We start from the raw sequence: 14,314 nt of genomic DNA, 5'->3' as shown, positions 1-14,314 counted from the left end.
ATGTTGGAAACATTTCAAACTGCAGCCTCAGAATGAGAAGTCAGGAAATATTTCATCATCTGCAAACAGCAGCACTAAAGTCTGTTCTCCACATGTCTTTTCTGTTTCACATCTTCTCCTCTGAACTCCACGCACATCTTTTTCCACCTCGCATCACTCCTCTTTTCTGCATCTAGAATCACAGCTAAAACTCATTTTCCAGCATTAGTCTTCATCATATGACTCATCTTCCTCATTTCAGTCTTTTCTTTTGGTGTCATGTGAGGTGGAAAAGTTGCTTCATTCACATTCTGGATGATTTTCATGATAATTGCTTCAGTTTCACACTAAATTAGATGCAAACGTTAGTAAAGCAAAGAGTTTGTGCATCACAGCTGACTGTCACTATGAACGCCAGGAGGAGGAAGAGTCGAAGGCGGTCCAAAGACACGAAGGCGGGTGTCTTTGGACTCGGTCTGGACTCTAAACTGTTCACATGTGGATTTGTGTTGGACTCTTCCTGACTGGTCTGAGGCTCTAAAGTAGTGGGCTGTAGTATTTTTCTGTTTTCTTTCTCTTTGTTTGTTTGTTAGCTTGTCCTTTCCTGGATTCACTTTGCGGCACATTTGGTGGGAAAACAATAGAAAAGGACGATGAATAGATGGAAATCATTCTTGTAATGTTGCCATGTTGCTTTTCTATGAAAACATCTTTTCCAAACAACATTTAACAAAAGGAAAAGTGTTTGTAGAAAATGTGCTGATTTGCTTGGTTCATCGTAGTGACGGGAGATCGGCTCTTTTGGCTCCGGCATCCTGAGAAGAGCCGACTCTTAGAGTTCCCAAATGCTTCATTTAGAATCACTCTGAGCTTTTTTTTTCAGCATTAAATTGTCATTTTAAGCAGTTTGTGTGTTGATAAGCAATGTTTAATCAGTGTTTTCATAAAAGCTTTATTTTCAGGATTTTTTCCAAAAAGGCGGTTTAACACCTTTATCTGAGCTTTTAAAAAATAACAGAACCACAAACAAATGTAATAATTAAAGGCCAAAGTTTTAACATTACAACACTTTAGATGTGGTGAATGAAATTTTTATTCCACAAATTCCGCCTCCTGCTTTGCATTCTCATTGAAATGCAGCCAGATGCTGTTTCTTTTTCAGATTTCAGGACGAAGAATGTCCAGCCCTGCCCTGCCCTATCAACAGAACAGGAACTGAAGTGGACATTGTGGACTGTTACAGGTACCTGGGGGTCCACATTGACAATAAACTGGACTGGACAGCCATCACCAATGTCCTCTACAAGAAAGGGCAGAGTGGTCTTTTCTGAGGAGACATAGATCTTTTAATGTCTGCAGGACAATGCTGTTGATGTTTTAGCACTCAGTGGTCTCCAGTGCCATCTTCTTTGCTGTGGGTTGCTGGGGTGGCAGGGCAAAGACAGCTGATGCCAACAGGCTCAACAAGCTTAGCAGGAGAGCTGTCTCTATCCTGGGAGTGGAACTAGAATCCTTTGCAGAGGTGTCTGAGCAGAAGATGCTGAAGAAACTGTTCAGCATCATGCAACAATAGATCACATCCATGAATGCCACACTGGTCTCCTATCGCAGTACCTTTAGCCATAGACAGAGAGCACCAAGGTGCACAATATAATGCTACAGGAAGTCTTTCCTGCCTGTGCCTATCAAACTTTACAACTCCTCCCCTTTCTCCACATAGGAGAGTACCAGTTAGATTTGGTGCAATAGACACTTTAAGATCTCTTATTTGCGCTTTGTCTACTGTTAAACTGCACATTGTATCCATATTTCATGTATAATTTTTTACTTTTTTATATTTGTTCTTTTTTAAGTCTCCCAGATTATTTCTTTATCTTTGTATATTTTTATTGTTTGTTGTTTTGTTTTTTTATTTTTACTGTATGGCAACCCTAGCGCAACAATTTCCTGCGGGATTAATGAAGTTTTTATCTTATATCCCAACTCCACGTTCAGATGAGAGCTTGTGGCCCATCAATGGTTTGTACACTATAATTATTGTTTTGTGATGCTCATTTTGTTTCTTTCTATCAGGTGGAGGAGACAAGCCTCTTATGATGGTTTCCAGTCTTTTCCTCTGGTGGATGTTTTTGTGGTGGAAATACAAAGTGACGTCAACAGAGAGGAGGCTCCTCAGCTCTGTGTCAGTGATGGTAGAAATGTTGGCCTTTGTTTTGTCTTCTTGTCCAGATTCAACTCTCAGCTGTGTCCTTTTATTAGGAATTACTCCCAGACTTTATTGAAACATGACAAAACGTCAGCAGCAGTGTTCTGCAGCAGCAGCAGTGTGTTCTCACCAGCGTGTCGCGTCTGGATCACCTTTTCTACAACATTAAACACAGCCATCAGACAAGTGGACACTCTCCCACCCTTCTCATTAAAACAACATACTTTTCAATCAATAAAAGCCGTTTGAATGTTTCTGGCAGTTTGCTGATTTAATCTGGAAAGCATTGATAACTGTGTGTGATCGGCCACTAAGTATGTGGACTGGAATAGTAAGACTAGGATCTTTAGCTGGATGTTTCTGCTTTAACTGACAACACAACACTTGTAGTTTCATAGTTTCATAGAATGTGGATGAGTTTGATCAGGTGAAATGGGATGGACTTTGACTTATTTGAGTTATAATGATGATGTCTAACCTTTATTTTGTTCATTTAGGTTGAATTTGACAAAAAGGATGAAATGAAAGAGAAAGTAATTATGGGAAACATCAAACATTAGAATGAAATGCTCTGAAATCTTTTCTCTTTTTAATACTAAGAGCAATTTAAAAAAAAGTAAAGACTGAAATGATTGAGAGGTTTTATTGAGATATCACGAAGCATATGGAGAATGTCACACAAATCAATAATGCATCTTTAATTCAACATGTAACTGCAGCCGACATGAGTTGAACACAACATCCTGATCGTCATTCTGAAGCTTTGACTGGAAACAGACAGTAAAACAATGTGGATTCTGGAAAAAGCCCAGCTTCTATTTTTAAAAGACTGAAGAGGAAGAAGTTTCAGAATCACTTAGAAGAGTTTCACACACAAACAGATTGAATATGAAAAGATGTTTCTGAGTGAAAGAGACAGACCTACAGCCTGAAGCATCTGTTCATCAGCTTCACTGCTGCCATCAGAGTCTTTACACTCCACACAGAGACACCCAGGAAGCAGACTTTGAACCAGACCAGAACTCAAACCCAAATCCAGCATAGAGAGGACGAGTGAATGTGGTGATGAAGGTGTGGAGGTGGATCAGAGAGTCAGAGGAGACTCTGTAGAAGGACAGAGAGCCAGCAGGACAGTCCACATACACTGCAACTCTGTTAGAGACAGGTGAAGAGAAGGAGATGCGTGTTTTACTATTATTGTGACAGACAGAGTAGCCACCACCATCAGAGCAGATCAGACTCCAGGACTGATCATTACATCCAAACACAGACTCTCCATATCCTCTCCTGCTGATTTCTCTGTAACTCACTGCGAAAGAAACATTTCCTCCCCACTCAACCTCCCAGTAGCAGCGACCAATCAGAACGTTTTCACACAGCAGCTGAGGATACCAGTCATCAAATCTGTCTGGATGATCAGGATATGACTGAAGCTTCTCCACACGCTTCACTTTCCTGTTGTTGCCAGACAGTTTGAGGTTTCTGTGGACTGTGTTGATGTCGATGGTGAGTGGGCAGGAATCTGATTCAGAGAACAAACACAATCCAGCTGAAGTTATTAATCTAATGAAACTTTGATGTGACTGGTGAATGACTAAAGGGACAGTGTGAAGATGGTTGAATGTGATGAATCCAGTGAAAAACACACTTACACTTCCTCGGCCCTGGTCTCAACCATGCTTCTCCAGCAGGCTCCACCCTGAAAGGAGGAGATGGGTCAGAGCATGCTAACATGGAAATGACATGTCTCACATACACACTTTGGTCAACACCGAGAAAGGAGACATTCCACATCTGGACAAGGAGCGTCTCCAGATGAGAAGGAGCAGAATCAGGAAGCGGATTTGTCCACACCCACACCAACAACACTGCTGTGTGGAAGTCCCAGTTTCTTCTTTAAACCATCTTCTGCTTTTTATCTCTTCACAGATAAAGAGCTCTGCAGGAAATCCTGATCTAACCCAGAGCGGCAATCTTATCTATCAGCTTCTGATCAATAATATCTGATTGGTTCAGATTCTTTTTTTTTATGACTGGGTAATGTTAACGTGAATTCTTTTCCTGCTTATGAAGAGAAATGAGTGTCAGAGACTCTGTTTGAGGCCATGATGTGTGTGTTTGTAGCTATGACGGCTTGTTTCCACACTGGCCACTAACAGTTGCTTTATCATCACTCTGAGGATGTTTCCTCACATTATTCCTGCACATCCTGCTGCTGTGTGGACAGAAAGGAACCAATCAGAAAATCTGCAGCATCAACTCACCACACTCCGTCTAAATGAGGTTTTTCATAACCTTTAAGGTCATGAAAAACCTTTTGCACATTATGTAAACACCTCAAGACTATTTAACAGCACAAGTTATAGCACACTATTGTGGATCAAGACACATTTTCTAATATGACTTTTGTGGGGGTAGACTCAAAGCTGCAGGTGGAGTTAAAGGCTAAAATTCCTGAAAAATCAACGTCTAATGCTTTCAGAATTGACACCCATCAAAATCCCAGATATTTATCACTGTTACTCCTGCAGATGTTCTTCTGCAAGACCATCTACTGATATTTTCTCTTTCTGCTGTGAGTAGAAGGGAAAAAAAAACTACTTGTGTATGTGATGGTTCGTCTAACACTCGAAGCAGACAGACAGACTGAGTGAAGGACAGATAAGCCTCTACAGATCTTCCTCCTCTATCAGGTATGGTGTGGCTGAAGCAGCATCTCCATACTTGAGTCGGTGTGGATCCTTCAGTGCAGTCATTAGCAGCCTCACTCCTGACTCTCCTGGATGGTTGTAGCTCAGGTCCAGATGTTTCAGATGGGAGGGGTTGGAGGTCAGAGCCGAGGCCAGAGAAGCACAGCCTTTCTCTGTGATCAGACAACCTGACAGGCTGCAGAAAACACAAAAACTTAGAAAGACTTGCAGTGGAAGTAAAGCTGAATGAAGAACTGGACCCATCTCACTGTATTGCCTTTGTGTTGCTGCTAATTGTGGAGTGTTGTGGTTTTTGTGCTGCTTTGACACTTCAGGGCCACCGTAGATTTTCATACAAACAGCTTCTGCAGGTATCGTGTTTGTCATGGATAAAAACTCTTTTAAACACTCAGTGTGATGAATCCTGACCTGAGAGTTTCCAGTTTGCAGTGTGGACTCTTCAGTCCACCAGACAACTTCTTAACTCCTGAATCTTGCAGGTCGTTGTTGCTCAGGTCCAGTTCTACCAGACTGGAGGACTGGGAGCTGAGAACTGAGGACAGAGCTGAACATCCTTCATCTGAGAGGGAACAGCTGCTCAGTCTAGAGAGTAAATAGACAAGCAGTTATCTGTTACATGATGTCCATTAAAACCAGCATCCGTATGTTTCTACACATCCTGCTATATATGTACTTACAGAGCTTTGTTGGAGGCTTTGATCACTGGCAGCAGCCTCAGAAGAATCTCCTCTGAAGGAGAGTATTTCTGCAGATCAAACACATTCAGATCTTCTTCTGATGACAGTAAGATGAAGGCCAGAGCTGACCACTGAGCAGGAGACAGTTTATCTGTGGAGAGACGTCCTGATCTCAGGGACTGTTGGACTTCCTCTACTAGAGAACCATCATTCAATTCATTCAGACAGTGGAACAGATTGATGCTTCTCTCTGCAGACACATTCTCACTGATCTTCTTCTTGATGTATTGAACTTTTTCCTGATTGGTCTGTGAGCTACTTCCTGTTTTTGTCATCAGGCCTCGTAGCAGTCTCTGATTGGTCTCCAGTGAAAGACCCAGGAGGAAGCGGAGGAACAAGTCCAGGTGTCCATTTGGACTCTGTAAGGCCTCGTCTACAACACTCTGATGGAGATCTTTTAGATCATCTCTGAATAATTTAAATTTCTTCTGTCTGAACAGATTGACTCCAAACTTGTTGAAGGTCAGACGGACATAAAGAGCAGCCAGAAACTCCTGAACACTCAGATGGATGAAGCTGAACACCTTCTCTTCCTGCTGGTACAGTCCTTTCTCCTCTTTAAAGATCTGTGTGAACACTCCTGAGTACACTGAGGCTTCTGTGATATTGATATCACACTCTTTCAGGTCTGATTGATAAAAGATCAGGTTTCCTTTCTGCAGCTGATCAAAAGCCAGTTTTCCCAGAGACTCAATCATTTTCCTGCTCTCTGGACTCCAGAGTGGATCTTTCACAGTTCCTCCATCATACTTGACTTTTTTGACTTTGGTCTGGACCACCAGGAAGCAGATGTAAATCTCAGTCAGGGTCTTGGGCAGCTCTCCTTCTCTGGTTTTCAGCTCATCCTCCAGAACTGTAGCAAGGATCCAGCAGAAGACCGGGATGTGGCACATGATGTGGAGGCTTCGTGATGTCTTCAGTTGGGAGAAGATCCTGCTGGCCTGCTCCTCATCTCTGAACCTCTTCCTGAAGTACTCCTCCTTCTGTGGGTCAGTGAGCCCTCTGACCTCTGTCGCCATGCCAACACAGTCAGGAGGGATCTGATTGGCTGCTGCAGGTCGTGTGGTTATCCAGAGGCGAGCAGATGGAAGCAGGTTCCCCCTGATGAGGTTAGTCAGCAGCACATCCACTGAGGTGGACTCTGTAACATCAGTCAGGATCTCATTGTTGTGGAAGTCCAGAAGAAGTCGACACTCATCCAGACCGTCAAAGATGAAGACGACCTGGAAGTCTTCAAAGCTGCAGATTCCTGCTTCTTTAGTTTCAGTAAAGAAGTAATGAACAAGTCCCACCAAGCTGAACTTTCTGTCTTTCAGCACATTCAGCTCTCTGAAAGTCAGTGGAAATGTGAACTGGATTTCCTGGTTAGCTTTGTCTTCAGCCCAGTCCAGAGAGAATTTCTGTGTTAGGACAGTTTTCCCGATGCCAGCCACTCCCTTTGTCATCACTGTTCTGATTGGTTCATCTCTTCCAGTTGGGAGTTGAAAGATGTCTTGTAGTCTGATGGTTGTTCCTGGTCTGTCTGCTTTTCTGGATGCTGCTTCAATCTGTCTGACCTCATGTTCATCATTCACCTCTGCAGCCCCTCCCTCTGTGATGTAGAGCTCTGTGTAGATCTCATTCAGAAGGACTTGCTTTCCTGCTTTAGCAATCCCCTCAAACACACACTGGAACTTCTTCTTCAGAGAAGATTTTAGTTTCCGGCCACAAACTGAAGCCAGAAGTTCTGAATGAAAAGCAGAAATCAGATGAGTCAGTAAAGATTTCAAGCCTCTGAAGAAGGAGGATGTGAACATGTGATGTTCCACATGTTGAGATGTCAGTAAATGTTTAATTTATCAGCAGCTTCAATCTTTAGAGAAATCCTCTTACTGCTCTGCAGACGCTCAGCCAGCTCCTCCTGCTTCATTCTCCTCAGGAAGTCCACTGTGATCTTCACTAATGCCTCTCTGCTGCTCTTCCTCTGCTCTTCATCCTCACCCTCCAACACTGAGCATTCTGGGTAATCTGGACTCAGAAGCTTCTGGATTTTGTTTAGCTCCTTCTTCACAAAAGAGATGATGTTGTCCTCCAGCAGCTGGAAGAGAAACCCACATGAAGGACACAAACAGACTGAAATCATGGAGCCAAACATCAGATCCATGTTGGACACGCTGACAATCCACTGGTCTACAAAGTGCAGCGTGGAGATGAGTGTGAACAGAAGAGATGGAGAAGTAGTTGTTGTACATGTACACACCATAAATATGGAGTCCAGCTGTGTCTGATGCTGCTGGGCAGACTGACCACTGGGAAGCTCTGAGCTCTGCTGCTCCACTCTGTGAGGACATAAGGACGTTTATTATCATTGCATCAATATCACCAGGGCAACAACATTTTGTTGGCACTCGGCAATAAAAGCAGCAATACATATTGAAATGGACATTCAATCTAAAAAACACACCAATAGAACAATTAAAATAACAATAAAAGAGAGGAATAAAACCTGAGGTGTGCCAGAGGAAGACGTAGTATATCAAGTATAATGTTGTCAGCTCAGGGAGGATGAAGAGGAAAAAGTGGGTGAGTAAAGGGGGAGAGGGTTGATGGAGGAAACAGCTCTGTGGGGGGAAAAGCTGTTTTCCAATCTGGAGATTGTGGTTTTTAAATGTCTAAATCTTTTCCTTGATGGAAGGGGAACAAACTGAGTGTGTGCAGGGTGGGTCTTGTCTCTGAAGATGGACCATGCCGTCCTCTGTGGTCAGAGTGCAGCTCCTATGATCCTCTGTGCTGCCTTCACCACCTGGGACAGATCTGTTTTGTGGCATGCAAGTTGCATACCACATAGTACAGCCCTCACAAAGGATGCTTTCTGTTGTTGGTGAGTAGATACGGTGCTAGACCGGCTTGCTGCAGGTTCCTCAGGAAGTAGAGTCTTTGCTGTGTTCTCTGCACCAGATAGGAGGGGTTAATCCACCATGTTAGGTCTTTGGTTATGTCGGTCCTAAGAAACTTGACAGAATCAAGTCTTTCCAACTCTTCTCCCCTTGATGAACAGTGGGTGCTGAATGGTCCTACTTGTCCTTCTGAAATCCACAAAAACCTCTTTGGTTTTGGTTGTGTTGATTGTTGCCTTCACACCACTTGACCAGATGCTGAACTTCCTGCTGCAGGAGGTCTCATTGTTGTTGCTGATGCCTCCAACCACTGTGCTATCATCTGCAGACTTTACTATGAGGTTAGAGGAATGGATGGAGGGGTCCAGGTCCCGGAGGAAGAGAGGAAAGAGGGCCAGACCCAGAACACAACCCTGCGGCCTGTTGGTGAGGAAGTCAGTGTTCCATATGCAGAGTGAGGTGAGGAGACCTAGGCTGATTAGCTTCTGGACCAGTTTATTGGAGATTATAGTCTTGGAGGTGGAGCTGAAATCCATAAAGAGAATCCTGATGTAGCTGTCTGGTGTCCAGGTGGTTCTGGGCTGTGTGGAGTGTGATGGTGATGTGCTGTTGATGTGAGCCAGTATGAACCTCTCAAAGCATTTCATAATGAGAAGGATGAGGGCAACAGGGCAATCATCATGAAGGTATGTGATGGAGGGCTGTTTAGGTACAGGAATAATGGTGGTGGATATTAAGCAGGAGGGAACTGCAGCTTGTTGCAGGGAGAGGTTAAAGATGGAGGTAAAGACCCCCGCTAGCTGGTCAGCACAGGTTTTCAGCACACAGCCTGAAACTCCATCTGGTACAGTTGCTTTTTTAATGTTATTTCTTCTTAGTGTGAATCTCACCTGGTGGATCTGAAGGATAGACGACTGTCGTGTTTGGAGAGTAACTTCCCTCCATTTTCATCCCATAATGCTGTTTATCAGAACATTCAAAGCATTAAGTTAGTCAGGTAAGCCCTTCTCATACCTGGCCAGGTATGAGAAGGTGTAAGGTGTTCTCCTTACAGTCAGTAAAGGATTTTATACCCTTCCACATGCCCCGGGGGGTCATTGTTTTCAAAATCACTCCCGGGTCGCCGCCTGTACCTGCCTTTTGCTTCAGAGATTTCTCTTTTTTCTGCAGGTCTTCCTGGACAAAGCCTTGGTGCATGTTGATCTGTCTTTCCTGTCCTCTCCACCCCAACCAGTCGAGGCAGATGGCTGCCCTCACTGAGCCGGGTTCTGGCAGAGGTTTTGCTTTCCTGTTAAAAGGGAGTTTTCCTTTCTGCTGTTGCCTCATTCAACTCAGGATGGGAGATTGGATTGAAGTCAAGATTCGATGCAATCTATTGGTTTCCCTTAGCTAGGCTGTTAATTATAAACTGGCTCAAACTGAGGTCTGTAAAGTTTCCTGAGACGACGTTGTGAAGTGGCGCTATGCAAATAAAACTGAATTGTATTGAAATGACACTCTTTGCCAGGCTCTTCTGGGAGGTCATAAAAGTCAGCATATCTCCTGGCCTACATGCAGCCTCTCTCACCTTCATCATTAACCTCACACTCTCATTAAAGCAGGTTTCTGGTTTAGGAAGATCTTGACTGTTTTCGTGGACAGTACATTCACTGTGGAAAAGATGATGTCATCCAAAGCAGCAGAGGTGTGCCCTTTCAAGCCAGATCCTTGTCTGTCTGTATATGTACGTGTTTCATGTGTGCATATTTATACATGTACGTATGTATATACATCTCTGTACATCTATGTACATTTTATGTACAAGAAATTTAATTTAATTTGTGGAAATTATCACAAGCAGCTAAAATGTGGGAAATTATCTATCTATAAAGTAAACGACTTAAGACGTATGGCATGCTATGCTATGTTCATCATTTTTTTCTCCTTTTCATTGAGTATCGTTAAAAAATCAAATAACCATTTATTGGTGCATTATGTTGTTTTTTTTTAAAAAGGGGCAGATATTAACAAGAGATTTTCTTTTTCCTGCTCCTTTTCAATCATAGTGCTCTGTATTGTTTTGTTTTGTACTGTTAAGTCTGGTTTTTCCTTTTGTATGACCATCTAAGAAAAAAACAGAAAATGTCCCAGACTGTGCTCTCAAAACAGTCCTGTAGATATGGTGACCTTCTTGGTCCAGACCCCTACAGTCTAGTTTAGCTTTGTTTCTGCACACTACAGGTATGTAAGATGGAATCAGTATCAGAGAGATGTGGTCTCTGTGCTGAGGTGCCCTGGAGCAAGGCAGCTAAAGCCAGTATTTCCTTGGATGAGACGGATTAGACTGGGCAGCTCCCAGTATAAATGTGTTTGATGTTGAAATTTTTCACCTTGTAAAAGTTTGCTTTGTTGTGACTGCAGGTCACTTAATAACTGAGCTTCAGGGAATCTGCTGAGTTTCTGGAAACATCCAGAATCTGACGAGGAAAAACTGACGTCAGTTTTTCCTCGTTTTTCATCTACGTTCCACAGATGAGAACGCTGAATTCTGGAGATGCTGTTTCCTGCACTGAGACAGAGTCTTCCTGCTTATTCTCTGGCAGTGTTCCTCCTGTTCCCCCTTACACAAAGAAGGAGGTAGCGGTCCTGCTGCTGGGTTGTTGCCCTCCTACGGCCTCCTCCACGTCTCCTGATGTACTGGCCTGTCTCCTGGTAGTGCCTCCATGTTCTGGACACTACACTGACAGACACAGCAAACCTTCTTCCCACAGCTGGCATTGATGTGCCATCCTGGATGAGCTGCACTACCTGAGCCACTTTTGTGGGTTGTAGACTCCTCTCATGCTACTACGAGAGCGAAAGCACTGCCAGCATTCAAAAGTGACCAAAACATCAGCCAGAAAGCATCGGAACTGAGAAGTGGTCTGTGGTCACCATCTGCTGAACAACTCCTTTATTAGGTGTGTCTTGCCAATTGCCTATAATTTCCACCTGTTGTCTATTCCGTCTGCACAACAGCATGTGTAATTGATTGTCAACTAGTGTTGCTTCCTAAGTGGACAGTTCCATTTCACAGAAGTGTGGTTGACAGGGAGTTACATTGTGTTGTTTAGGTGTTCCCTTTATTTTTTGAGCAGTGTATATGTCTGTATATCTGTAGTAACACTCTAGTTGATGTGAAAGACAAGCTGGAATAAAACCAAACTGATGCAACATTTACACACAGCTTACCTCTGTGGATCTGATTTAAACTCATCAGGAAGACCCATTGACTTGTTTCTCATAAAGGAGAAACAGCTGGGTGCGGATCCAGGTCTAGGTTCTGGTCCAGGTCCAGGTTGATTCCTGTGAATAGAGATGGTTTAATGGTTTCATAGCAAAATCCTGAAATTGAACATTTAGTTTGATGAAGACTCTGAAGAACAAATCAGATTAATCACATGACAAACATGATGCTGCAGATTTGTCTCAGGCGTTCAGAAATGATTGAACAGAAACTGGTTTCCATCTGAAACCTGATCCAGCCTCTACTGGACTATGATACTCACTGGTGGTCTGAGCTGAAACCAATAGGTTTACCCATTGACCGGTCGCTCTTCATGGACACACAGCTGGGCTCAGGTCCAGGACCAGGTCCAGGCTGGTTCCTGTGAATCCAGATGTTTGGTGATGTGAGTTTTTGTGATTTCTGAAAAGAGTCATTTAGAGTTAAACATGGATATCTGACCTCTCAGTGGTTTTAGAGGGAGGAACTCCTTCCTCTCTGTCCTGATCCATGATGCTGCATTCACATTGGCTCACACACACTTTCTACCTTCACCTGCACAGGAAACACACATCAGTCATCTCCATCTTCTCTTCCTCTGATTGGCCCGGAGTTTCTGCTTTATATCAGTCAGATGGATGCAGCCAGACAGCAGTGAGGAAGAGGCTATAGTTGATTTAAGATGACGATGATGATCATTATTATTATTATTATTATTATTATTATTATTATTATTATTATTATTATTATTATTATTATTATTATTAATAATAATAATAATAATAATAATATAGCAGCAGGTGGCAGTACTACTAAATGAGGTGTTGGCGCTCAGTTACATCCATCACTAAGTAGTGGAAGGAATATGACATGTGTGTAAATCTGCCAAGACCAGGCCATCCTCACAAACTGAGGGACATGGAAGAAGAAGATTACTGAGAGAGACCACCAGGACACCTATGACCACCCTGAAGGAGCTTCAGCAGCTGAGATGAGAGAGGTTCAGGCCCAGGTTCCTCATCAGTCAAAGCTTTATGAAAGGTGGGCAACAAGAAAACCACTGTTGAAGAAAAACTCATGAAATCTCGACGAGAGTTAGCCAAAATTCATAATCCTAACACCTAATACATGCAACCTGACAGAGCTTAAATAGTTTTTACATGAAAGAATGGAGCAAACATGCAGAGTCCAGATGTGCAGGCCTTTTTGAGAAGGTGAATATTTCTGCAATCACTCATTTTATGTTGCATATTTTCATTTAATTGTCATTACTTTGTTGAAATAAGCTTTCAATGTCACATTAAAGAGGGTTTTTTTTTGTTTTGTTTTTTTTTTTTTTTACTTTTTTTGGTCACAAAGGCCAAATTATGTTGCACACAATTACAAAAGCAATGAAAGAATAAAACATCTTCAATCAATCAATCAATAAACTTTACTGTCATTGCACAGGTAGAACGAAAGTGACACTGCAGCTCTCATGCTAAAATAAAAATACACAAATAGATAAGACACAGCAAATAAAACCACTATGCAACAGCTCTGGGATAAAAACTGCTTTCAGAGAGTTTCTTCTTGCTTTAATTGTCTGGAAGCTTCTGCCTGACGGCAGCAATTAAAAAGAAATGGTGACCATTGTGGGGTCTCTGTGGATACTCTGGGCTCTCTTGAGACAGCGTGAGTTGTAAATATCTTCCAGAGATTCCAGAAGAGCGCAGCCAATCAGTTTTTGGGCAGTGTTAACGACCCTCTGCAGTGCATTACTCTCTGCAAATGTACAGCTGGCAAACCATAGTGAGATGCCTTGGCTCAGCACCGCCTTGATGGTGCAGCGGTAAAAGGACAACAGCAGTGTTTAGATTGTTTTTTTCTGAGGATTCTGAGAAGAAAAAGGCAATGCTGGACTTTTTTTTTAACAGTGATATGGTGTTGGTTTTCCACGACAGGTCCTCCTTGATCTGTGCGCCCAGGAACCTGACAACAGAGACCCCTTTCCTCCTCCACCCCATTTATGAGAATGGGCATAAGTTCCGGTTTCTCTCTCCTGAAATCAGTCACCTGCTCTTTTGTCTTAGAGATATTGAGGAGGAAGTTGTTCACTAAGCACCATGTTGACAGCCTGTCCACCTCATCCCTGTACGCCCTCTCATCTGCCCCTGAGATGAGTCCTGCAACGGTGATGTCATCTGTGAACTTAATGATTGTGTTGTTCGCATAGGTGGGGATGCAGTCATGGGTATCAGGGTGTACAGGAGGGGGGCAAGCACACAGCCCTGTGGGGAGCCTGTACTGATGGTAAGGGCTGAGGAGAGATGGGGTCCTACTCTCACCCTCTGGGAACATTCTGTCGGGAAATTGAAGATCCAAATGCAGATGTTTTGCGAAAATCCCAAGTTCTGTAGTTTACTGACCAGTCTGCTTGGTATGATGGCAAAAAATGAGAGTTAAAGTCTATGAAGAGCAGCCTGGCATAGTTCCCCTGCTCATCCACATAAGTGAGGGCGGTGTGGAGAGCAGTGCTGGCTTCTTCAGTAGACCTGTTTGCCCTGTATGCAAACTGGTGG

General features: G+C 43.1%; 1 protein-coding gene across 1 annotated transcript; it reads right to left on the bottom strand.

Annotated features, from left to right (window-relative positions):
• Positions 1-3,156: 3,156 nt before the first annotated feature.
• On the bottom strand, positions 3,157-14,093 carry LOC306770689 (NACHT, LRR and PYD domains-containing protein 3-like; the record flags this gene model as incomplete). Its single annotated transcript, XM_079259589.1, has 9 exons — positions 3,157-3,707; positions 3,838-3,884; positions 4,910-5,071; positions 5,305-5,478; positions 5,574-7,359; positions 7,506-7,710; positions 7,873-7,951; positions 12,037-12,176; positions 13,809-14,093. 9 exons carry the CDS (start codon positions 14,091-14,093, stop codon positions 3,157-3,159), a joined length of 3,429 nt encoding a protein of 1,142 aa, XP_079115715.1.
• Between the last annotated feature and the right edge of the window lie 221 nt (positions 14,094-14,314).

Source organism: Telmatherina bonti (genome assembly GCF_933228915.1).
Source record: "Telmatherina bonti genome assembly, chromosome: 20".
In the NCBI taxonomy this organism is placed as follows: domain Eukaryota; kingdom Metazoa; phylum Chordata; class Actinopteri; order Atheriniformes; family Telmatherinidae; genus Telmatherina; species Telmatherina bonti.
The sequence above is the reverse complement of the archived record's forward strand: the minus strand, read 5'-3'. Positions and strand labels throughout refer to the sequence as shown.